The sequence below is a fragment of the Carlito syrichta genome, unplaced genomic scaffold, assembly GCF_000164805.1.
Source record: "Carlito syrichta isolate Samal-C Ts95f unplaced genomic scaffold, Tarsius_syrichta-2.0.1 Scaffold141855, whole genome shotgun sequence".
Lineage (NCBI taxonomy): Eukaryota > Metazoa > Chordata > Mammalia > Primates > Tarsiidae > Carlito > Carlito syrichta.
In genome coordinates, this window is record NW_007085951.1 from 235,282 (window position 1) to 260,438 (window position 25,157).

The following is a 25,157-nucleotide window of genomic DNA, read 5'->3' on the forward strand; positions in this document are numbered from 1 at the left end:
AATTCTAAAGGCCTGTGGTTTAGCAGTATGTGGTTTGGCATTTTTTGAGTTGTGAACATAATAAGGAATATAAAAATCTTAAATGTCTACTGCTACTGATTCTTAAGAAGCCGTTTAAAACTCTGATGAAGAAAATGAAAGTTGTATGAACTAAAACCTTAAAACTGGTTCAACTAAATCATGGCAAGCAGTCATTAACTACTGCAATGTTTAGTTTTAATGTGAGCCTCAGGGAAGTCCTGTAATAATATATTTTACACTCCTCTATTCCTAAAGTTTGAGAAGGGAGATCTACCTCAGCAAATCTGAAATTTTATATTTCCTTTACATATATATGTGTATTGTGTGTGTACCATATATGTATGTATATATATGTATGAAATAGATATATGTAGCATGCAGTATTCAATCAAATTGAAATATTTTCTTTTCTATTGGAAAATTTGCAAACAAATAGATTTAGGACATCAAGAGCTACTTTAGGAGCCTCAGTATTAGGGATCATAGTTGGCAGAGGTGGTCTTTTTAATTGGCTGTTACAATTGTATAATATAATGGGTAAGTTTAAAGATAAATCTTAAAAGCTGACCTCAAAAGTTAGAGAGCAAAAAATGGGAGAATAAGAGAAACAAGGGTTCCCTTTCAGTTCAACATTCCAGCAGTGTTTGTCAGCCTTATTTTGGAAGTTTATATCTACCTGCAGTGCTTGGTAAGAAAAATAAGTATTCCTACTGCGGACGTTGTTTATCTGGAGTTGTGATCCTTTGATGCAGGTTATGACACACCTCCGTGTGATTTACGAGCGCATGAATCAGTCTCTTTCCCTCCTCTACAATGTGCCTGCCGTGGCCGAGGAGATTCAGGATGAAGTTGGTAAGTAAGCTGTTCTTTTTTGATGTTTCTCATGTAAATATATTTTCCCCCAGATGAAAGTCAGGGAAGTGGGTTATCAGTATCAGAAATGTGGAAGGTAAAAGAGCAGATTACCTTTTACAATGAAACTCTAGAAGGATGGAACTAGCTCTCATGCCTCAGCAAGTACATCCGTTCTCATCTCTCCTGGCTTGTAAGACTAGAGGAATATAACAGAACTTAGGGTATATTTGTGAAATGAGCCGCTTGTTATTGAATTGTACTTGTCAGCAGTTTTTTTTTTATGATTTGTTTAATCTTGTGGGTATCCCCTTGTGATGCCTTGGTGCTTTACAATTAAAGAGGGGAACTCTCTTCACCTTGTGGCATAATTGCCCCATTTTACAAACGAAAAAGCTCAAACTGACAATTTAAGTAACTCTCCTGCCCAAGTCACATGCATCCTAAGTAGCACAGCAAAAACACTTGACTTCTCACTTTATATTCAGGTAAGTCACAACTCTCTTTGATGGGGAAAACAGGCCATAAGTGTTCTCTGAACCACATTATTGTTTAAACTTAAAAAGTAATGGAACTGTTAAACTTTTACTCTGAAATAATTATACTCTCACAAGAACTTGGAGGAAATAATACAGATATCCCCTGCACCCATCACCCCAGCTTCCTCAACGGTATAACATCTTACATAACTATAGTGCATTGTCAAAACCAGGAAATTGACATTGTGTGCCTACTGTCTTGTCCCTAGTTTTCCTAATAACAAGTTTAATATTTTATATGAGTTCAGTTCTCCTATTTCTGTTTTTCCTGGAAAGGTTCTCTGTAAACCTCCAACATGCCCATATGTCTTTAACCTTACTTCACAAAGGTACATGGGGACGATTAAGATGGTGCATCTTTCAACATAAGCAAATATGTGTGCTTACTGGAGATTACACACAGACTACCAGCAAATAAGCAGGATCTATCTGGCGTGTCTTTCCCCATGAAAATTCCTGCTCATTGCTAACTGGGTTGGAAATTGATACAGGTTTTCATTTGAAACCAGAACACCCTGGATGTCATAGATGGATACACCCATTACTGTAATTCCCCCTTTGATGTGCCCAAAACACCAGTGAAAGAGCGGCTGGCTCAGGTTTTTCGTTTCATGCAGTGCTCTTCTGCTCTTTCTTTCCTGACTTAATACTGCCTCATACATGTTTGTATTGCTATTAAATATTTGGCATGTATCAGGTGATGATCATCTGTTCTGTGCTAAGCAGATGGATGGAATTAAGTATACCTGAGGCCACACACTTGCAAAGGGAACTTCCTACTGTTTCATCCAAGCTTTTGTTCAGAAGGTGGAACTCAGTGTTGAACAAAAGCTTATGAAGATAGTCAGTGGAGATTTTAGTCAACACCATAGATTGAGAACACAGATTTCCAAATAATTTTCCATTCTGTTAAGTTTCTTTAGGTAATGAATGTACTTTTTAGATATACTTGGAGAATAGAAATCGGTGAGAAACTACCTTTAAAATAAGTATGAGCAGGTTCTCCAAAAAGTTGTAGTAGTGTCAAAACCATCACATTCTTGATGAAGAAGCTAAAATCTAGATAATGTTGTTTTGCCTCGTAGCTATCTTAATAAGCCTCTTTTCATATGTGACTTCAGTTTAGCTGGCATTGGTCATACAAAGTTATAGGAAAACGGGCCATTACAGAGGACTAGAAAGTTGGTGACCAGTATTCCACCCTCACCCAGTAATTATGGTTGACTCTTTCTAATTAAATTATTAGAACTTTTTATTCAGCAATACACTGTTGAAAACATTAGCCACTAATGAGTCACACATCCACAGAACAGATGGTGATTCAGATATCTTGAGTGTTGCATAACGCCAAAGAATAGGGCAGCACAGAAAACTTCCAATCTCAGTGACTGGGAGGATATTTAGATAATCAAATCATGGAATTTTTTTCTTTAAAAAAAAAAAAGCAAAGAAAGAATAAAAACTCAGCCATTAGATTGGATTAAGAGCATGTTATTTTTTAAATGTATGTTTTTGTAATTTAAATATACTAGATGCCAAATCCTGCAAGATAATCTTTTTTTTTTAATCATTCATTTGGAATTCTAGATGCTTCCATTTTTTAATGACTCCTTCCTATAGGAAAAGAAGCTTTAGTAATGAACTTCCATTAATTAGACCTACATACTATCTGCATTCGTAATATCAAAGTGACAGACAGGGCTCACTGGGGAGAATGGTTTTTCTGGGTTTGGGCTTACTTGTCCTCTGTAGTCCTTTTTCATTTGAAGGAGCATTTAAAAGTAAGAGTATAGATGAAACAGATTTGGCCTGGGTTCTGACTGTTTAAGCTGAGTGGTAGTGGGGATTTCTTATATTATTCTCTTTACTTTTGTTGGTGTTTGAAATTTTTTGTAATAAAAAATGTAGTTTTTAGTTTACTTTCTAAGATAGGATTTTCATAGATGTCTTAGAGTTTATGTCTTGTACTCTAATAGTCTCTGATTAAATGCTTTGTCATCAGTCTGATTTACATTTATCTGCCATTGAGATTTGGAATCAGTCAGTGCAAATAAGGATACTAAAATTCAGAGCCACAGGCAAAAAGGACAAAATTTGAAAGTATCTATAAATGCTTGTCTTTTGTATAAAAGTTTGTGCTTGTAAATTTGGGCAATTAGGATATATTTAATGCAATCAAACATCTGGAGAGAAATGCGACAGTTTAATTAAGTGATGGTAACAGGTGCTTTCTGAATAAAGGGAGCTCACCAGTCTGAGGAACTGCCAGTATGTTTAGTGGCATGGGTATATCTGCTTCAGTGAATTATACTTCTAATCAGAATTATCTGTTTGGGGTAAAGATAAGGAAAAAGGAAACCACACTGGAGAGAAGGAATGCTGTGTGTGAAGGTGAAAATTGGCATCAATTTTGTGAGAACAGTACATTGTGCCTAGAGCGTAGGGTTCACCATGCTGGTGAATTCTGACTCTGACCCTTTTATCTTCCATTGTGCTTCCCTGAAGCATCCAATCTGTTAATGCTCCTTTCTCGCAACTCTAGTGAATCCTAAGTCCATAAGTCTAGAAACTGAGTCCCAGTGCCATATTCCAGACTATCATAATATCCCACATACCTCTGAACTTCCAGAGAGGAAACTCCCATGTCCCTCTAGAAATTTACTTGTGTACACTCTATGATAGCTTCTCCTGGTTGGCCTAAACTTATCCGTGATCCCTTCCTCTCCCTCACCCTTGATTTCTTACTGATCTCAAGTTCTATGTAATCTGTCTGCTTTGTCCATGTGGAATCCCTGCTCTGCACATCCATTACCTTAGCTCAGATCCTGTCCTCTCATCAGTTTCACTAGACCCTCTGCTAGTCGCCCTACTTCTTGTCTCTGTGACCCTCTCCTACCCAAATTCCTCCTCTTCAGAACTGCCTGTGTCCTTTAATAAAGAACAACTAACAGCTGCAGATGGTTCTCCCTTGCTGGAAAAGTTAGATCCTTCAAAATTCAAATGAAGTGTCCATGCTCTTATAAAACTCACTAATTTGCATATGGAGCAAGAAAGAGCTGGCATTTGAGTCACAGCCATGTAGCCAACTAATGAGTACCTGTGATAAATGCCAAGGGCCCATCTTTTTTTATGTGAGTTCACACTTGAGGTACAGGACCATCCTATATAGATGTGGCAGGTGGTTTAAGGTAAGAGTGAGGACTGACATTTATTACATCCCACTCCCAGAACCAAGCACTCTGACATTGGTATCTACTACAAAGTAGGGCTTATTTGATTTCGCACAAGTGCAACAAATAAAGGGAACCAAGAAGAAAAACCAGAATTTTTTTTAGAAAAAAATGGTATGTTTATTTTTACATGATTAAATTTGTTTCTTTCAAAGAATTCTCCATTTGATGCAATACACCTATCAAAGTGTTTTTTCTACTTCTCAAAACAGTTTATGAACTTGTCAATTTGAATGCCTTCTAGTGTTTCTGATATTTCTGGTTTTACCTTTGCATCTGGGGAAACCAAAAAAAGGCACTTGGGGTGAGATTGGGTGAACAGGGCGAGTGGGGCACTGGGGTCATGCGATTTTTAGTCGAAAACTGCTGAACACTCAGCACAGTATGGGCAGGTACATTGTCATGGTAGAAGGATCGGTCACCTGTTTGCTATAATACAGGATGTTTCTTCTGCAAATCGTGATACAGCTTTCTCAGAACTTCCAGATAAAAATTTTGGTTGCCTATTTGATCTGGAAGAACAAATTCTAAGTGTACTACAAGGGGCCCACCCTCCAAAAGATAATTCCAGGTTTTGGGGGGATCTCCCCTCTTATAAGCTAGTGATGAAAGGAAGGAATTCGGTGATAACATCTCCAATTTACAATTGAAGAGACTGAACCTTAGAGAGGTTGCTCACTTTCACTTGCCTAGCAGAGATAATAAAGTGATAGAAAGTGGGATTGAAGCCAAGGTCTGCCAAAAGTCCAAAATCTGTGTTCTCTCTGCTCTTCTCTCAGGTAGAATGTTCCTTAAAAAGCACTGGGTATCCACCTCTAAAATCATACTCTAATCTGTATTAAATTATTTATTTCTATCCCCACCAACTTTCCATCCAGTGAACTTTTCCAGGTATGTCTTGGTCATCTTTGGCTCCTCAGGATCCAATAGGGAGTCTGGTCCTTTGTAGATATTAGTAATTTTAGACATGATGGTGAAGAAACTCCCCAGGATGCAAGGTGGATGCTCCTTAACTTAAATGGATTAGGTGGTTTTCTCCATAACTCTAAAGACCCACCCTAAGTTCTCCTTGGCACCTAGCAGAAGTGTTACACAAACCAAGTTTCTTCCCTAGACCACAGCACTCTCTAAAGGCATAATTAATCAAGCCAACTAAATTAATGCTATTGAGAATAAAACAGCTCTGAGGACTGTTATTAATAAACATTTTACACCGCGGTCCTATATTGTACCGTGACCTTCTGCTGTTATCTGCCCAACTCACACATATTGACACTTGATTTAATTATATTGTCCTATTTGGCTACCTGTCACCACAATCCGAGGCTATTCACTTCATCAGTAGATATGAATTTCCAAAGTGCTCTATTAGTTGTTTTACAGAGGGCTTATTTTTTATTATTTTATAATATGTTTTCAGTTCAGTTTGAATTATTCTATCCAAGTTCCTAGGCATAGTCATTTGTTACTTAATGTTTTCCTTTAAAGAAAAGGTTATTTGCATGCAAATTATGAAGATTTCTTGCAAAGAATAGCTTAAGGCATTGTTTGTGGAGGGGGGAAAAACCCTAATCTATTTTAAATAGCTCTTTAGGACTTTATTTTTTTAGCTCAATAAATGATAGAATCATTATGTTAATGAAAATATGGCTCAGCTTCAATGTCTATATTCTGCTCTTTAATCGTCTTTTAACCCTTCAAAAATGCAAAATCCTTTTATCCCTTCAACCTTTGCTTTGTCAAATCATTATTTTGAAATGATTGGATTTTTGCCCTTTGTAATCATCCTTAAATCTATGCCGAAAGGATTCTATTCTACTTTTTCTATTGGCACTGAGGTTATTTATCAAAGTGCTTCCTTTTGTGGCTACCTCTAGGCTAAAAATGCTGTAGCTCTCAAGTCAAGATGGCTGTTTTATAGAATGCAATAATGACCAATTTATGAGAAAGGCAGTAGGAAGGAAGGCATAATTGTTTCATACTCTGCTAGCATTCAAAATTAATAAAAACATGAATTATTACAAACCAGATGTAGGAAAGATCTCTGACTGAATAAATCCATAACGAATGGGGTAGGATTGAAGGATATGGCAAGGGATCAAGAAGCTCACAATAATGAGAGAATGCTTATTTTTTATTACAATTTTTGCTGTGGCCTCTTGATAAAATTTTCCACTCTTCAGGAAAAATGCAGCATGCATATTTCAAAAACAATGTTTCCATTTTCTGTTTCCAATAAACCTATTGATTCAGGGGCTTAATGAGTCCTAAGTAACCTAGGTTTAAAATAGAGTATTTATAGTACTTCCCAGTCCAACAAAATAAACATCTAACACTGTTGAGAATTTTAAATATCCTTTTGTGTAATTGTTAGTCAAGGAAGAGCATCAAGAAGAAAAAAAAGAATCATAAAAATCAAAGTGAGAGAGAGCTATCAGCCCACTCTGTTCTTATTCTTTGTTTTTCACCAAAAATGACTTTTAGATGTATGTTGATTTTATATTTTACAGCTGACTTAAGTATTTGGAAATAAAAACATTTATTCATATCACAAACAACCAAAGGTTTGTTCCCCTGTTGGCTTTGTAAGTCTCAGCGTCCTTGATCTTATTTTCTGCAGTATCATTAACTAACAGGTATGATCTCTATTTAGCTGCATGTATCTCTGTTTAGCTGCAAATGTATACCTTTGACTGACCCTCTCTGAGCAAACCAATTTCTTTTGCAAAATAGATATAAATGAAAGTGCATTGTCAAGTGAATGAACCTAACATATAAGGCATTTTAAACTTCAAAATGGGAAAGTACATATAAAGATAGCATTCCAGTTTTTCTGCTAGTTGGACTGCCATGTCAAAATGTTCCTCCAGATAGCAAGATGTATATGTGTGAATGTCAGTACAGGTCATACCTTAGGTCCCTACATGGTCTGTCTGCCGACAGTCTTAGGAGATCACAAATTTGAAGTGTTAAACTCACTCTTGGTGATTAGTAAGGTGTATTGTGTACATTCAGGTCTCCATACCTTTTCTGGAGGTGTGAGCTCTGGATATGTAAGCTCTCTTTTTCTTGCTTAGGAGTTTAATTATGGAATCTGTAAGTGTAGTGTACTATGTCATCCAGGTTATCTGTGAAAGTCATTGGTGAGGACCTTTAAAAGTTTGCTCATAATATAATATCAGCTTTCCTAAATAACTTTTATAGTTTTTCCTTTTGGCAAGCAGGTATTTTCCTTTATGTATTTCTACCGTGTAATTATAAAGAAAAGGTTCTTTTAGCTACATTAAAAAGAATACACTTTCTAGAAAGAATGAATGTCAAAAAGATTTTCTTTAAAAAAAAAAAACCAGCAGTATACCATTCTGGCAGACAAATGGTTGACATTAATGTGTATAATTCAGTGCAGTATATTGATCTTGTTTATTGTGCTCCAAATGGATGCTGGCAGTCATCAGATGAATTAAACATCAGCCCCAGCATTCTCTTCATGTCATTGCAGTGGCTTGCTGTGGATCATTTTGTTCAGTACAAATAAATAAGCAATATATGTTCAAATTCTTTGTCTTTTTTTTTTTTTTGAGTTGGAGTCTCACTTCATCGCCCAGGCTGGAGTGCAGTGGCATGCTCATGGCCACCCCAGCATCAACCTGCTGGGCTCAGGCAATCCTTCTGCCTCAACTTTCCAAGTAGCCAGAACTACAGGTGTGCACTACCATGCCTAGCTAGTTTTTTGATTTATTGTAGAGATGAGGTCTCACCAAGTTGTCCAGGTTGTTCTCGAGCCCATGGGCAAAGGCAATCCCCTCACCTCAGTCTCCCAAAGTGCTGGGATTACAGGCTTAAGCCACCGCACCTGGCCTGCCCATTTTAAATTGGGTTATTTTCCTGTTTATTGATGAGTTTTAAGAGTTCTTTATCTATTCTGGAGTCTACTCAAGTCTTATCAAACATATGATTTGCCAACATTATACCCATTTTGTTGGTCATCTTTGCACTTTCTTGATAAAACCGTTTTGACAGGCAAAGTTTTTGAATTTTGAAGTTCGTCTTATCAGTTTTTCCTTTTGTTGTGGTTACTTTGGTATTTTCTAAGAAATCATTGCCCAATCCAAGGTCACAATGATCTATGCCTATGTTTCCTTCTAAGAGTTTTATAGTTTTAGCTTTTACGGCTAGATCTTTGATTCATTTTGAGTTAATTTTTTATATATGGTGTGAGGTAAGGGTTCCGCTTCTTTTTTTTGCATGTAAATATCCAGGGTCCCAGCACCATTTGTTGAAAAAAACTCTTCTCCCCCCATTGAATGCCTTTGACACCCTTATCTCAAGTCAGTTACGGGTTTATTTCTTGACTGTCAATTCTATTCCTTTGATCTATATACCTATTCATACTTCAGCACCACACTGTTTTGATTGCTGTACCTTTGTAGCAGGTTTTGAAACCAGCAAGTATGAGTCCTTTACCTTTGTTCTTTTTCAAGAATGTTTTGATTATCAGGATCTCTTCTATTACCACATGAATTTTAAGTTATTTTCCCCCCATTTCTGCAAAAAAAAAAGTAGGGATTCCATTGGCTCTGCAGATCAGTTTGGGGGTATTGATATTATGATTTTTAAATTAGGATTAAGCACCAGTGTACCTACCAGAACAGAAATCCACTATGAGATGATTCCATTTTTAGCCCCATTTGAGAAGGTTGATATTGCGAAGTAGCAGGAGAATTGATTTAGCACACTGTCATCTTTTATTCAAATTTTGGGGAGATTCCAGAGAATATATGTGTGAACTTTTCCTCAAACCATGATGACTGTGACATGTCAATAGTTTTGTCTGTTTTTTATGCCATGCTCTTATTTTTGCTTATGTGTGGGCACCTCAGCCAAGTGGATGAATCCAGCAAAGTCTCCCCCGCCAAATTCTGCTGTTTCCTTTGATGATCCAGTGCAGTTCTAAAGTTATTTTCTCAACTGACCAGCTCGTATGCATGGCCCTGTAATTTGAAACAAACTCTAAAACGAAGTCTTAACTAAAATGATTGGGGAGTGAAGTCAGACCACAGTGGTGGCTACAGGACTATTTCCTGGCGTGGAACACTAGAGCAGATGTGTCCTGATTTTTCTGTAGTCTTGGGAACAACCAATGATTTTAGACTGGAACAAGGGCTGGTTATTCAGTTTTTCACAAGCAGCTGCCTTCAAGGTTCATTTTTTGAAAAGAGGAGAAAAAAAATCATAGTGATGTTTACCACCCTGAAGATGGAAATGAATCCAAATTGAGATTAATTTTGAAATATGTTTCCACAAACACTAACTGGGTATGAGATGAATTTGTTTGCATGTGAGGCAGAGTTTGGAAGGAATGTTAATTTGCCTTTTTTCAACTCGGAAATAAATTTTGCAATGTATTCCCTGTGTAAGTGCTTATTCTTTAACAGTTCTCCTTTCATATACACTATGGGCTTCTGTGGAAAGTAAATCATAAATCATAGAAGGTGAGGTATAATATCTGATCAAAAATAGGGGATCAATCTGTTGACCTCTTCCAAATTATGAGGCATGCATCCAAAGCTATGTTGACTTGGTATGCATCAAAACACTATTCGTGAAGAGTCTTTTGGACTAGAGCTTGAAACAGTTGATCAGAGGGCCAAGGCCAGGTGTTCCTTAATCTCAACTCCTGTTGACAGATTCATTGATCTCAGACAGTGGATTTAAAATAGCCTGTTTAATGTGTTTATCCTTTCATAATTATTATTCATTCACATGTGCTTATAAGAGCATGAATTAAATCTTTTCTTGAAACAGCACTTGCAACTACTTGTATTGTCTTGTACATATCTCTGTATCTTTGCTTTTGGTTTGGAGGCACTGAGATGAGTGTGCCCGTGCCCTGAGAGCAGATACGCAAGTGTGGATCCATGTCTTCAGCTTCCTCTATAGCATTGAACTTGATATAGCTGCTCGTTAGAAAACCACAGACATGTTCGTCTTAGAGAAGGAAAGAGGGGCAGCTGCAGGTTTCATATCTCTAAAGCAATAGCCTGAGCCAGTCTAGCCTTGGCAGACCCTCGCGTCTTTGCTTGAAGAGGCTTTCATAGTAAAGGGATGCTCTCAGGCTACAGCAAGTTCCTTTTGAAGTTTTGCCAAGTTATGAAGGAACTTTCTGGGACATGAGCAGTGGAGACCTGGGAGCGGAAATGGGAGCATATCATATTCACATGATCTTATTAGCATTGCATATTCTTTTTCTTTTTTTTTTTTTTTTTTTTGAGTTGGAGTTTCACTGTTGCCCAGACTAGAGTGCAGTGGCCGCTTCCGGCCACCGCAGCCTCGACCTGCTGGGCTCTGGCGATCCTTCCGCCTCAGCCTTCCAAATAGCTGGAACTACAGGCGTGCTCTACCACGCCCAGCTAATTTTTTGATTTATTGTAGAGATGTGGTCTCACCTGCCTAGGCGGGTCTCGAACCCACGGGCTCAGGCAATCCACTCCCAAAGGTGCGGGATTACAGGCTGAGCCACCGTATTCTTTTTATTTCAGAAAGTCTAGAAGCAAATCAAATTTCACGTTCTAAGAAATGGGGGGGGGGTTGAGACACAGGTTACTGTTTGAGATTCCAAATTACTCTTTTTCAAAAACCTACCTTTATTTTATTGATGACCACTAAGCCTTAAAGAATTAAAAAACAGTCAACAGTCAAATAACAGTTCATATATTTGATAGAAAGGAAAATGGTATGCCTTATTTTTGATGTGGCATATACTATAAGAAAAATATCATGTATCTAGCTGGACTTGAGCACATTAATTATTCATAATATAATCTTTTTTATTATAATAAAACTTTTTTCTTTCCTAATAACTATAACCAGATTATATGTGTTTCTTGCTATGTATAAATTTCCAATGATAACAATAGACTTTTCCCTAAAATTTTTATATATGAAACTTTAATTGTTTATATGTATGATTTGTAAGTAGTTATAATTTTTAAATATCAAATAGCTTTTGTCAAATAAAAAGAAAACTAGCTTTTTGCCACTGAGATGTCCGAGGGTAAACAACATAGTTCTCAGTCATCACTATAATTTGCAAGGGAGTCTTAGAGTGTTTCAAAAATGTAGATATGGTGGTGCTTGCTTCAGTAGTGAGTACACTAGTACATTGAAACTGGAGTGCTAGAAGATTCGCATGTCTCTTGTACAAGGATGAGATGCAAAATTGTGAAGTGTTCATATCTTTGATTCCACTTATATGAGTTATCCAGAGTAGTAAATTCATAGAGACAGAAAATAGAATGGTAGCTGCCAAGGGCTGGGAGGAGGGAATGTGGATTTCATGTGTAATGAATTTGTGTTTACAGAGTTTCAGTTTGGGAAGATGAAAAAGTTCAGTTGGGAAAATAGATGGTGGTGATGGTTGCACAATAATGTCAATGTACTTAATGTCACTGAACTTTACATTTAAAATAGCTGGGTGCGGTGGCTCATGCCTGTAATCCCAGCACTTTGGGAGGCTGAGGCAGATGGATTTCTTGAGCCCAGAAGTTCTAGAATAGCCTAGGCAACATAGTAAGACTTTTCTTTACAAAAAAAACCCAAAAAATTAGCCAGGCATGGTGGCATGCACCTGTAATCTCAGCTACTCGGGATGCTGAGGTGGAAGGGTGGCCTGAGCCCAAGAAGTTGAGGCTGCCATGAACCGTGATTGTCATGATCATGCCACTGCATTCCAGCCTGGGTATCAGAGTGAGACCCTGACGCAAAAAAAAAAAAAGAAGTGGTTAAAACAGTAAGGGTCATGTTATATAAATATATATGTTGCCACAATAAATAAATAATATGTACATATGGAAATTCATATTATTTGCCACTGTGAATAGTAAGTCAATTCAAGAATTAGTCAAGGACATGGGGTCTTTGATAAATATTTATTAAATGCCTCCAATGTTCCAGATTCCGTGCTCAGCACCAGATATGTCACAGGTATGGGACACAATCTTATATCTTAGAATAATTTAGAATTCTCTTGGGAAGACTTTGGATAAACAGTTGAGAAAGAGGCTGCACTCATTAGAGCAAGGGATGTGGTTTGCTGTGTCATTTGACAGCAATTGGTCGCTGAAGTTTATTAGAGTAGAAAGTAACTTCGTTTTCAACTAGTTCAGCCACATTGCTTCACGTGTCCAAGGCAGCTTTGTGATATGCCCAAGGTCAGACATCTGGTGATTAAGACTAAAGACCAATCTATTCCAGTGCCTCTGTATCCGATGGTATTTACTTACTGCTGCTGCCAAAACTGGGTTTGTGGGGCTATTTATTCAGCTCCAGCATCTTTTCATTGAAAATGTTATGGTTGGAAAAAGTGTCCCTCTTTTAGCATTTGTGACTCAGTAATAAGATACTTCCCAAGCTCAAAGCCTCAATACCCTTGAATATGTAAGTCAGTGTTAAGATATTTAAAGAGAACATAAACATCCAGCTACATTGTGCATTTTGCAGGATTTTTTGTGTTATATTGGTATTCTCTATTTGTTTAGAAATCATGAGACAACACATGAAACATGCCAGCAAATATACCTTCTTTCATGTGATGATTGCATTTAGACTTTTCTGTGCGGGACAAGCAGAAGTTCCTCTGAAAACATGAGGTAGTATTCCTCAGCCAGGTCTTCACCCTTTGCAAGGGATCAAACATACAGGGGTGAGTTATGTGAATGTTAATGACCAGATCCCCTGTTAGCAGATGGCATGTTCTAGACCTGTTGATTCCTACAGTTAAATCACGCACATCATGAGGTCATCTCCCACTCCAGTGGAAGATTTTGTGTATATTTTTTTCTAACTTTATGTTGTTCCTCTGTTGTCTTCCTTTTGTTCACAGACTTTTGTTTATTTTTTTCCTTGATCCCCAAAAGAATTTTCCCCTTTGTTTTCCTTTATAAATCTGACTTCTCACATAAGCTGATCTTCTATCCACAGCCCTGGATACATTTATTTAGATGGAACAAATCTGCCCATAATTCCAATGCCTATCTCAGTCTTGGCCTGTTGAGACCCCACTCATCTTCCAGAACCCCAGTCTCATTTAAATCTTTGATTAATTCCAAGTGCCTATATAATTTATGTATTAACATGTGTCTTGTATTGCCTTGATGTGAACATGTCAACTAATTACTACTTACTAATTGCAAGCTTTTAGAAAGTATGCATCAAACCTCATGTGCATCTGTGTCTCCTGAAACAAATTATTAGGTATAGGTGAGGATTTCAGTACCTATGCCCAAGGCATATTTCATAGCAATGGTTCTCAAATGTGGTCCGTGGAAGAGCAATGTCAGCATCACCTGGGAACCTGTTAGAAATGCACATCCTCTGGCCTCACCCCTGACCTTTTGAATCAGCAAGCCGGGGATGGGGCTCAGCAGTCTGTGTTTTAATTAGCTGTCAGGGGGACTCTGAGACATGATAAACTTTAAGAATGACTGATTTGGAAAGTAAGCAATGTTCAAAAAGTCAATTAATTGGTAGGAATTCATTCTAGCATCTCAGTAAGCCAATTTGATTTACCTATCCTGTTATCTTCTACATACACATGATACAAACTATGTGCCACCACATTTTAGGTGAAAACCCAAATGAATTGATCTGTTTAATTTATAAAATACAACAGCTCCAAGAACACATACATATGTGGTGAATAGTTATTGATAAAAGATGCACAGCTTCTCATGATTAAGTAATACAAATCAAAACATAATTTTTTAAGTTATCAAATTGGCAATTAAAAAAAATCTATTATACTCTTTCATGAAAAGGATAGGTGAAAAAGAACTTTCATAAACTATGGGTCAGTATATGGGCATAACATTTTATTCTGGCTCTAGCCCATAAATTAAAATGTATAGTGTTTTCTACTTTAGTACCTGGCACACCTGTGGAGAGGGGTACTTCTACTGGTCACTTGATATTTCTTAATACTGCTTTTATTTCTTATCTGCACTATTAAAATAACTATTAAGGACAGATGATGTGTGGCAGACTCAGTTTCCCCTTCCAGACTCCCCTTTAGTTTACATCTCTCTCCCTCCCTCACTTAGGGGTTCAATATTCTTAATATTATAGAGAAAATTGCAATGTAATGTTAGCTAGAAATGCTGATTTTCAAAAACTTAGGTGGAAATGGTTGAAGTCATGAGCCTAAAAAATCAATAAAAGTGTTTGGCAGTCTCTGTTTTCTTCTTCCCAGATTCTATACTCTATTGTAGCCTTACAGCCTTCAATTTCTATATAATTTTGATAAAAGGAAGGTGATACTTCCAATACACGATTGCTGCCCTCCCCCATTAAGGTTGTTGATGTCAGTTAACTTCTAGAAATTCTTGGGTAATTTTTTTTTTAATACTGAGAATACTTAGGACAAACTAACCAAATGGTGTTTTAAGGATATTAACAATAACAGGAATAGGCCCTCAATTTTTTGTTAAGAACCAGCCTGAACAGCCAGGTCTGGCAAGCTGTTGGCAATGTCAGCTATTGTAAGGAAAACTGGAAAAAAAAGAAAAGAAAGAAAGGAAAGGAGGACTAGGTGGGGCTGGGAAAATGACCTTTGTAATCCGGTAGTAAGGTCCTGCAAGCATGTATTTAGAGTTGATAGGCTAACTCTCTGCTTTATTTTTCTCACTCTTCTTTTGGCAGGAAACCAGTATTTTGACACTTGGGAGCCTTCCTTCCATCTTGAGGGAGGAGCCTTCTTATATTGAAGTAGGAATTTGCTCCTTTGGGGTATAGGATGAAAAATTAAGGCGAGGTTATCTGCGGTTTACTAAATCATAGTCATTAAGGAAAGTAATGTCCTAATTAGCCTGTCTTTTGACTAGCATGGCATCCATAAGTAAGTCAAATATTGTATGCAAATGTGAGAGAAGGTTTGCTTTCTAGATCTCTTTGATGTGGTGTAAAGAGCTGGCTTCCTTCCCAAGTTTAGTATGGACCTGCCCATTGCCAACAGCTCTTCACAAGAACTTGAAAGTGGAATTAAACCCTCTCAGTTTTCACATTCAGCATCCTGGGTGACTAAGTGGCTTGATCAAAATCAGAAACCATGAATGTGCTAAAAATGGTCTGGACCTAAGGAGTCCCTCATGTCTTGCCAAAGCTCTACCAAAATCAAAGCGGGTCTTTAAATACCTGGGGTGTGAAAAAAATCAAATGCTTTTTTTTTAAAAAGAAAAATAGGCATAGTAGAGCAGAATTGAAAGCCCTCTGGGGAAGCCTGAGTCTAAATGCCCACTGTTATAGAAGGCCCTATTACTCTGAACTTGAGGGCCTTGGAACGCACTGATGAGGAGGCTAGGGTCATTAGCTGATGCCAGTCATAACTGGAGTGGTCTTTGCTGCCCTGCAGGGTTTCTGCATGTTTGTGCCATCAGACTGTACATAAAAAAGAGTATCTGGTATTTGTCAGTGTCTTTGTTTGGTTGCTGTAAGTTCTTGAATGTAAAAGGCTCAAATTGTTATTCTGTAGTCATTGCTCCTTTTTTTTTTTTTTTTTTGAGTTGGAGTCTCACTCTGTCACCCAGACTGGAGTGCAGTGGCCACTTCCGGCCACCGCAGCCTCGACTTGCTGGGCTCCGGCGATCCTTCCACCTCAGCCTTCCAAGTAGCTGGAACTACAGGCGCACACTACCACGCCCGGCTAATTTTTTTGATTTATTGTAGAGATGAGGTCTTGCCAAGTTGCCCAAGTGGGTCTTGAACCCGTGGGCTCAGGCAGTTAACTCACCTCAGCCTCCCAAAGTGCGGGATGACAGGCTGAGCCACCGAGCCCGGCTCATTGTTTCTTAAAATGTACTTGGTGCCTAGCAAAGCACAGTAATTAGGAGGAGTTCTTGTTAAAAATACAGATTCTGGAGCCTCCTCCTCAGACCTGCATTTTCTTATCCCCTCAAGTGATTCTTAAACATTTAGAAGTTTTAAAACTCATCCTTATATGCAATAACAAAAATATAAGGATTCTTAGAAACTTAAGATTAAATTATATTTGTCTTGAACATAGAAGGATGGCAGACATTGTCATTGAAAGTGACTATATCCTGGTAAATTGGTCATGTGAATTCTAGCAGTATTTATTTCCAGAGGGATAACTGTGAAATATTACAATGAAGCATTGTTAGCCTCAAGAAGTTCAAATGCATGGAGAGCTTTAGGAGTGGCAGCAGTGATGATTGTGTTTTATTTATCCAAGGTAATTCTTCTTCTCAACTATGAAAAAGGGATTGGCATACACTTAGGTTAACTGTGTCTAAAGGGAGCAAACAGTATAGGGCAAGCTTCTGTCACAAAATGCCACTGTTACAACTTTTCCCTGTTTACTGTTTGATTCGCTCATTCAGAAATTGTGAACCTGTTACTCCTCTTACAGAACCTTTTCCTCCCTTTGAGATTCTTCGCTTTCTGTCATTGATACTGGCATTTTACTTAAAGAAATGATCCATTTAAGCTCTCTTTGAATCCAAAGTGATATTATTTTAATACGGAATGAAAGGGAAAATTGGCAAAATATGCCAGGAGTTGTCAGAATTGCAAATGACAGGCGGTAAAAGCTTAATCTTGGAAGACTGTCAGAGAGCCTAGTGTCAGCTCAAAACATGTGGTCTTTTTAGAGAATTGACACCAAAAAAAATTAGGAAAAAAGAAAACATATCAGATACCAGCTCTAGGTGCCAATCCTGAGAGGTTACACATTCTGTTATGCAATAGTATATGTGTGTTGTGGGTTATATAGGAGAGCAAATTAAGCTTCTTTGCTTCTAAAGTATCTCCGGGAGGGACCTAGGATAGAAATAATATGCCATATCCTTTTTTGTCCCTCCAAAGCAAATAGACTACATAGTTGGAAATGTCCTGGACATATGGGAAAGTGTGGCTTTTTCCCTTCACCTGCAATGAAACCAGATAGGGAAGAAGCACTTGGGAACTCTCTTGGCAAATGGTCATAACATGTAAAGAAAAAGACAAGCCCAGAGGTTAAGCATGCCTTCAAATACTGAACTGAATCACATCTAAATTAGATACATTCCTTGTCGTTTCCATGGAAGGAGCAGTACAAGAAATTCCTCGCACATCCCTGGTGAGCCATTGGTAATTTACACTGCCGTTCTCGTCTCCAGCTATTACCTTTTCAAAAATTAGTGAGAAGAAGGAAAACAGAATCCCCTAGAAACAGCTGTTTTGACCTTTGCTCTTTCTTTGTTTGGCTATGACTAGATGGATACATTAGTCTACTAGGGCTGCCATGCCAAAATACCACAGACCAAATGCTTTAAACAACAAATATTAACCTTCTCACAGTTCTGAAGTATGCAAGTCGTACCAAGATCAAGGTGGAGGCCTCTCTCCTTGATTTGCAAATGGACACCATCTGTCTCTTCCTCTTCTTATAAGAACACTTGTCCTGTTGGATTAGGGTCCCACTCTTCTGACCTCATTTAACCTTAATTACCTCCTTAAAGATCCTATCTCCAAATACAGTTACACTGAAGATTAAGACTTCACTCTTGAATTTGCAGGGGACAAAATTCAATTTTCAACACTTGGCTAACTCATGCTTTTGGTCAGATCCAGTGTACCCCCTCTTCATCATTTTTCAACCACTATTTATTTAGTGCACTTGGCCTCTTTATCCTAAAAACAAATTAGGGGAGTCATGAAAGTTATCTTTCCTGCTTCTGCACCCTAAAGCATTGAAACCAGGTTTTCTTTGGCAACTTTCACTCTGTATTTATGAACTTCAAATCCAAGATCTCCTTGGTATATAAAGCAAATACACATGGCATAGAGCGATTTGATGGATTTTTAAAATTTGTTTTTAACTAATGTATCCACACTCTTATCTTTGTCTCTGAGTGCCTAAAGCCAGGCATTCACAGTGTGAAAGCAAGAGGGTAGAAAGTATAGCATGACAGCCCATAACCAAGTCCAGTTAGCCATGATATCTCACGTCTTGAGCCAGAAGGTCACAAATAACCTAGATGTTGCTATAAACACTCATTCCGTAAACTGTTCTGTTCCAGTCATCCAGATGTCATACAAAAATAAAAGAAAGACCTTCAGACTACTGAATAATTTTTTTGTTATGACCCAATTGGTTGAATGTGAGCCCTAACTTGAAATTGATATGCTGAATTTTATAGATAACTCCAGCTGTCTCCGATTTCACTCAATGTAGTGGCTGCACATAGATATGACCGTAGACTGGCATTAGAGATGGTGGTGTTTTCATCACCCTGGAGTTAGTAAAACCTGAAACTCGCCAGGCATTTGCTATGTATTTTCTGCCAGGGACAGCTCAGCTTTTGGCTTCTTTGAAAGGAAGTGATCTAACCTCTGTGTTTACAAGGTGTTTGAAACTGAGACCCTTCCACTTCCTTGCTAAGCTTGAGTTGATCAAGCATCCAAAATTCCCATGGTCTTCTCAGGATAAGATATGCAGCCACTGATGGTCAAGAAAAGGAAGTGGGTATGTTCCCTGTGGAAGGGCATTGGAAGAGAGGAACAGAGCTGAAATGCTGCCAGGTGTTCAGAGGGAAAACATCTCTGCATTCACAGGGGCTAGATTCGACTATTAGACTAAACCTCCTTATTCTTCTCCTTAATCTACCTACTCCCTTGAATAAAGGACTCACTAAAAAGCCACATTCTGGTCCACTTTATTATAGCCAGAAATTCTTGTCTCATCAGCAGACAGTTAATACTCACTTACATGGGCAGTGTGTTAGTTTCCTAGGACTGCCGGAACCAAGCAAAAACTATGTGGCCTAAAGCAACAGAAATATATTCTTTCATTATCCTAGGGCCTAAAAGTCTGAAAGCAAAATGTTGGCAGGGCCACACTCCCTCTGAAGGCTCTAGGGGAGAATCTGTTCCGTACTTTTCTCTTGCTTCTGGGGCTGCTGACAATGCCTGGCCATTCTTGGATTTGTAGATTCACCACTCCAATCTGCACCTCCGTCTTTACCTGTTACTCCCCTGAATCTCGGTCTCCACGTGTTTTCTCTAATACAATTAAGAGCCCACACTACTCCAGTATAACTTCACCAGAACTTGATTTTCTCTGCATTTGGAATATGACCTATTTCCAAATAAGGTCACATTCTCAGGTATTGGGGTTAGAACTTCAAAGTATCATACCATTAAAAAGCATTTTTTTTTCTTTCCCTTGACATCTATGAATTTGAAATAGGTGTCCAAAATTATTTCTCAAATACTATCAAATTTAACTACATCTTAAATTTATGACCGCCTTATTTTAAATTAATTAGCATATTTAATCGGTACCAAATTGTGAAAGACTTTAAATGCTTTGCATTTGCTTGAAGCTGATTAATGAGTAGATTTGTAAACTGTGACTGTTTTAATTAGCTGGGGTTAATTAATGTTTACCATACTTAGAAGATGAAAAGACATATATAAATGCACTGTATGTAATGTGGATCATTTTTTAATTTGTCATTGAAGCTTATAGTCTATTTGAATAAGGATTGCTTGCACCACACTTTAAAGAAGAGGTTGTTTAATGGGTACAGATACACAATTCGGAAGAAATAAGAGTGAATATTTGATAGATCAGTAAAATGACTATGGCTCACACTAATCTATTGTGTATTTCCGAGTAATTGAAAGAGAATAATTCGAATGTTTCTAGCATAAAGAAAAAACAAATATTTAAATGATGGATATCCCAGTTACACTGATTTGGTCTTTGCAAATGATATGAATGTATTATCACATGTATCTTGAAAACATACGTCTATTATGGTTTTTTTTAATTTAAACTTTTTTTTTTTTTTTTTGAGTTGGAGTCTCACTCCGTCACCCAGACTGGAGTGCAGTGGCCGGCAGCCTCGACCTGCTGGGCTCCGGCGATCCTTCCGCCTCAGCCTTCCGAGTAGCTGGAACTACAGGCACGCGCTACCTTGCCCGGCTAATTTTTTGATTTATTGTAGAGATGAGGTCTCGCCTGCCCACGCGGGTCTCGAACCCACGGGCTCAGGCAATCCACTCACCTCAGCCTCCCAAAGGCGCGGGATTACAGGCTGAGCCACTGAGCCTGGCTCAGTTTAAACTTTTTTTAACTTAAAAAGGATGTTGGAGCACTATGTTAATTATCAACATAGAGGGCTCTAAATTTTGAGGTGTATTAATTAATCATCAATCTGATCTTATTGTGTTCATTGCTGTTATTAAAGATAATCATGTTTTAATGTTGTATGTTTAGAGTTATAATTTTGAATCTGATCGTGTGAGAAGGAAAGAGTAGAAACCTCTGAGACCAAGTCGGTAACTATTTAGCGTATCATAATTTGAGATGAAATCTGCTTTTTTGTTGTTTCAGATTGACACTTTTTCACACCAAGGTGGGGGTGAGGAAAGACTTACTGTACTGAAATGAAGATAACATTTTTAAAGTAACTTTTTTCTTTTTTCTTTCTTTTTTTTTTTTTTTGAGTTGGAGTCTCACTCTGTCGCACAGACTGGAGTGCAGTGGCCGCTCCCGGCCACCACAGCCTCGACCTGCTGGGCTCTGGCGATCCTTCCGCCTCAGCCTCCCGAGTAGCCGGAATTACAGGCGCGTGCTACCACGCCCGGCTAATTTTTTGATTTGTTATAGAGATGAGGTCTCGCTTCCCAGGCGGGTCTCGAACCTGCGGGCTCAGGCAATCCACTCACCTCAGCCTCCCAAAGGCACGGGATTACAGACTAAGCCACCAAGCCCGGCTTCATTTTTTATTTATTGTAGAGATGAGGTCTCGCCAAGTTGCCCAGGCGGGTCTCAAACCCGCGGGCTCAGGCAATCCACTCACAGTAACATTTTTTAAAGAAAAACATAGTTAGCTCAGCCTGTAATCCCGCGCCTTTGGGAGGCTGAGGTGAGTAGGTTGCCTGAGCCCCGAGTTCGAGACCCACCTCGGCAGTGAGACCTCATCTCTACAATAAATCAAAAAATTAGCCGGGCGTGGTAGCGCATGCCTGTAATTCCGGCTACTCGGAAGGCTGAGGCAGAAGGATCGCCAGAGCCCAGCAGGTCGAGGCTGCGGTGGCCGGGAGCGGCCACTGCACTCCAGTCTGGGCGACTGAGTGAGACTCCAACTCAAAAAACAAAAACAAAAACAAAACATAGTTAGTATGTTACGTTAATTTTCGTCAAAGCATCAGGAGCCTGTGTGAGGTTTGTGCTGAGAGCGGAAATTGTGGAAATTAGAAACAACCGGGAGAGACTGGAGCAAGTTCTCCCACATGGCATTACCTCCACAGAAAGCAGTTGCCCCAGGTAGCAAAACAAGTTATCCATTCGTGGTGAGGTAGTGGCTGGCTGGGCAATTTTCCATTATGCTGAATGGATCTCACTTTCCAGCACCAGGATATGTGGTTCTCTAGGTAACTGAAGCAAAGCTGGCCTCAATGATACCACCCCCATTTCTGCAGGGAGGGCGTATCTAAAATCAAATTAGCAAAAAGATTGGGTCTACTTTACTTTTCATCTCCTACACAATTTTCTCCTTTGTTCTTTGCAGAAAGAAAAGTTTCTTCTTCTTATCATCTCATAATGCTAATATTTAAAAGATTTGACTTTTTTTAAGATCCATCACTCTTTATGTAGATAAGAATACTTAGACTCTGTAGTTCTTAACAATAACCACCAGTTTGATATTGTGTTCAGTGCTGCAATTAGACACCATAAAGAATTTTTAGCAAGGACATGGTCCTTCATCATAGGTAGAACTGTTCACTGTCTAGCAGCATTCAACACAAAATAGATCTCTTTGGGAGAATCTAATGTGAACTTTTCTTTCCCAAGACACCTGCAAAGTTCCGCCGGTGTTGGGAAGACTCCTGTTTTCATTCTCATGCTTCCCTGAGGGCTGTTTCAGTATAGATGTGACTTCTCTGGACCATATGTCCAATAGCTCCATTACATTATCCTGGAGTGTGGCAGCTCAGCATATCTGCATAGAACTTGTCTTTCTCCCCCATATTTGCTTTTTTCATAGACTAAACTCAGGTCAAGGATTAGAATTTTACCCATCACCCTGATAGCATCTCTGCCCTATCCTGGTCACAGTCTCTCCCCACTACCACCAAGTGCCTTTCCTTGTCCACTTTCTGAAACATCTTTCTAGCTTCATCCTCTCAAGTGTATTCTTTGCTCCTGCCCATTTTTTAATGATGACATGTTTGTTAAGTCTCTTATCATCTCCAGGCTTCCCCTCCTACTCTTTCTTTTCTGTACAGTTGACCTGTTAGTGAAGCTCAAGTCACTTGATTCACAGAATTTCCATAGCCTGGGATTTTGCTAATTGTATACTCATGGCTCATGTCAGTATACTCCGCTACCCTCTTTCACAAACTGAAAGTCCCTGGCTGTGTCTAAGCTGCTTCCCTGTTTGCTTCCCTTATGCCCTAGTAGCAAGAAGAGTCACGGCTCATCCTCTGTGTCTTGACACGTGCACTTGTATCTGCTAGGACAGCGGCCTCTTTCCCTCCAGCCCTGCTGTAACATCACCATCCCCAGCCCCGAAACCCAAGCTTGTTTCTGTCTCACCCTATCCCCACCATAGCATTTGCATGGGAGTTGTTTTCATGCCTGTCTTTTCCTCTGAACCATGAACCCTTTGAGAAGAAGAAATTGATGTGGTTATTTCTGGCACTGGCTTGGAAGATGATAGGATTGCCAGACAGATGAGTGAAAGGATGAGTGAATGAGTGGGCTACTGATTATTGATAAAGTGGTTTGATGTTTCTTGGCTCCAGCTTGTTTTCCTTAAAGTCAGTTTCAGCTCCCCTCACTCATTGTGAATGCTTTCCTGAAGACGGACGCTTTGCATTCATTTCCCAGCCCCTCTGCTTTCCATGACTGGGCTTGGTTTCCCTCTGTATTGTTAAGGGAGCACATGAATAAACCAATGCAGAAGAGAAAGAACCATTGCTGTATCTAGAGTGGTTCACTAGGAAGCAAGTTTGAAGAAGACATAAATGGGCACTGTGCAGAAATGCAATAGAGGGTTTGTGTGCTTTTAAAAATCTGCATAAATAAACATTTCAAATGAGCTAGCATGTATACAAGAATGATGTATATCTGCAGGAATAAGAGACCTTGTCAATTTTATATATATACACACATACACATATGGGGTGCCAAAAAATGTATACAAATGTGCAAATGTCATACTTAAAATGTGTATACACTTTTTGTCATCCTCGTTTATATATATAGTGCTAATATTACATGCTTGCCTGTTCCCCTTATAATTATGTGCATAAGGCTTTTGGGCTCTTTGAATGAAATTAACTAAGTATGAATGTTGAAAATCTTCCTTTCCGCCATGAGCTCATCAGACTTGCTTACCAATTCTTTACATCCGTCTAAGTATAAAATTCTATCAATTCAGCACTTGTCAACATGAATTAATTAGAATATGCTTTCTTCACAGCATAACTATTTTTTGGCCTTTTAGGTTTTCAGTTTTTGTTTTGTTTTGTCTTGTGTTGGGAGGGGTACTGCTGGGAGGGGTACTATTTCCTATTTGCTTCAGTCCAGCCCAGGATATCTCTTACCCGGGTCAGATAGACTTCCCTCACAAATCTGGGAGAGGATGCTGGTCAGTTGGGACACAACTTTAGAGGCACCATTAGCTGAAAATCCTAAATGAGTACCACTTCTAGAGTTGCACACACAGCTGGCACAGCTACCAAAGGCAGCATTATGGGCATGTCCAGGTAGGCCCGTTCTCCTTCCCTTGTCTTATGCAGTTGAAATGGAAAAAACACTGAAGTTGAAATCTGGTCCACAGGCAGCTGGACATGCCATATGTCCTGTATGTGACTAGCTTCCCCAAGAAAGTATCATGTGGGCTAGAAAGGACTTGACCTTTATCAGAGAAAGGCGAGGTTTAAACCTATACCTGCTGTCTCTTGATTGGTTCAGAGCTCAGATAGAGAAAAACAGGACACTGTATATTGATTCCCAGAAAAGCCCAACACCAGCAGTGAAGGCTCCAGGAGACTGTGATCTCAGATTGTAGACAATCACCAGAATGCCTTTATAAAAATGTATGCAAGAGCATGAACACTGTCATCTTAGAAATTATTTTTTATTGTCCCCACCAAAAGCATTAATAGTTTGAAAAAGTAAAATCTGATACTGTTCCAGATACAGCAAACCTCACGTTTCATTCTTCCAACTTTGTATCTGAGAACATACTTTGAAGCAAAACCAAACAAAAATGATACGAATTTTGCAGAACAACCATATAGAAAATGGAAAAATAAGTACTAGGGAATGAAATTGGAAAAGAATTCTTCCTTATACTTCTTCTGTGTCCTCAAGCCTAATAATCCTAATTCCAAGGCCTATCTGTGTGTCTCAATGGCCTCAAAAAATGTTTTCTCATTGACTGTAGTCATAAAAATTCATAAAAATTGTATAGCAAAGTAATAATGAGGAAAAGACAAAATA

At 38.7% G+C, this 25,157-nt stretch overlaps 1 protein-coding gene across 8 annotated transcripts in view; it reads left to right on the forward strand.

The window, feature by feature from the left end:
• APP (amyloid beta precursor protein) overlaps window positions 1-25,157 on the forward strand; it is a 227,244-nt gene that overhangs the window by 162,931 nt on the left and 39,156 nt on the right. For all 8 annotated transcript variants that reach the window (XM_021708509.1, XM_021708507.1, XM_008049940.2 and 5 more), the window contains one exon: window positions 774-873. In XM_021708509.1, the coding sequence (XP_021564184.1) occupies window positions 774-873 (100 nt within the window). The remainder of the gene's footprint in view (window positions 1-773; window positions 874-25,157) is intronic.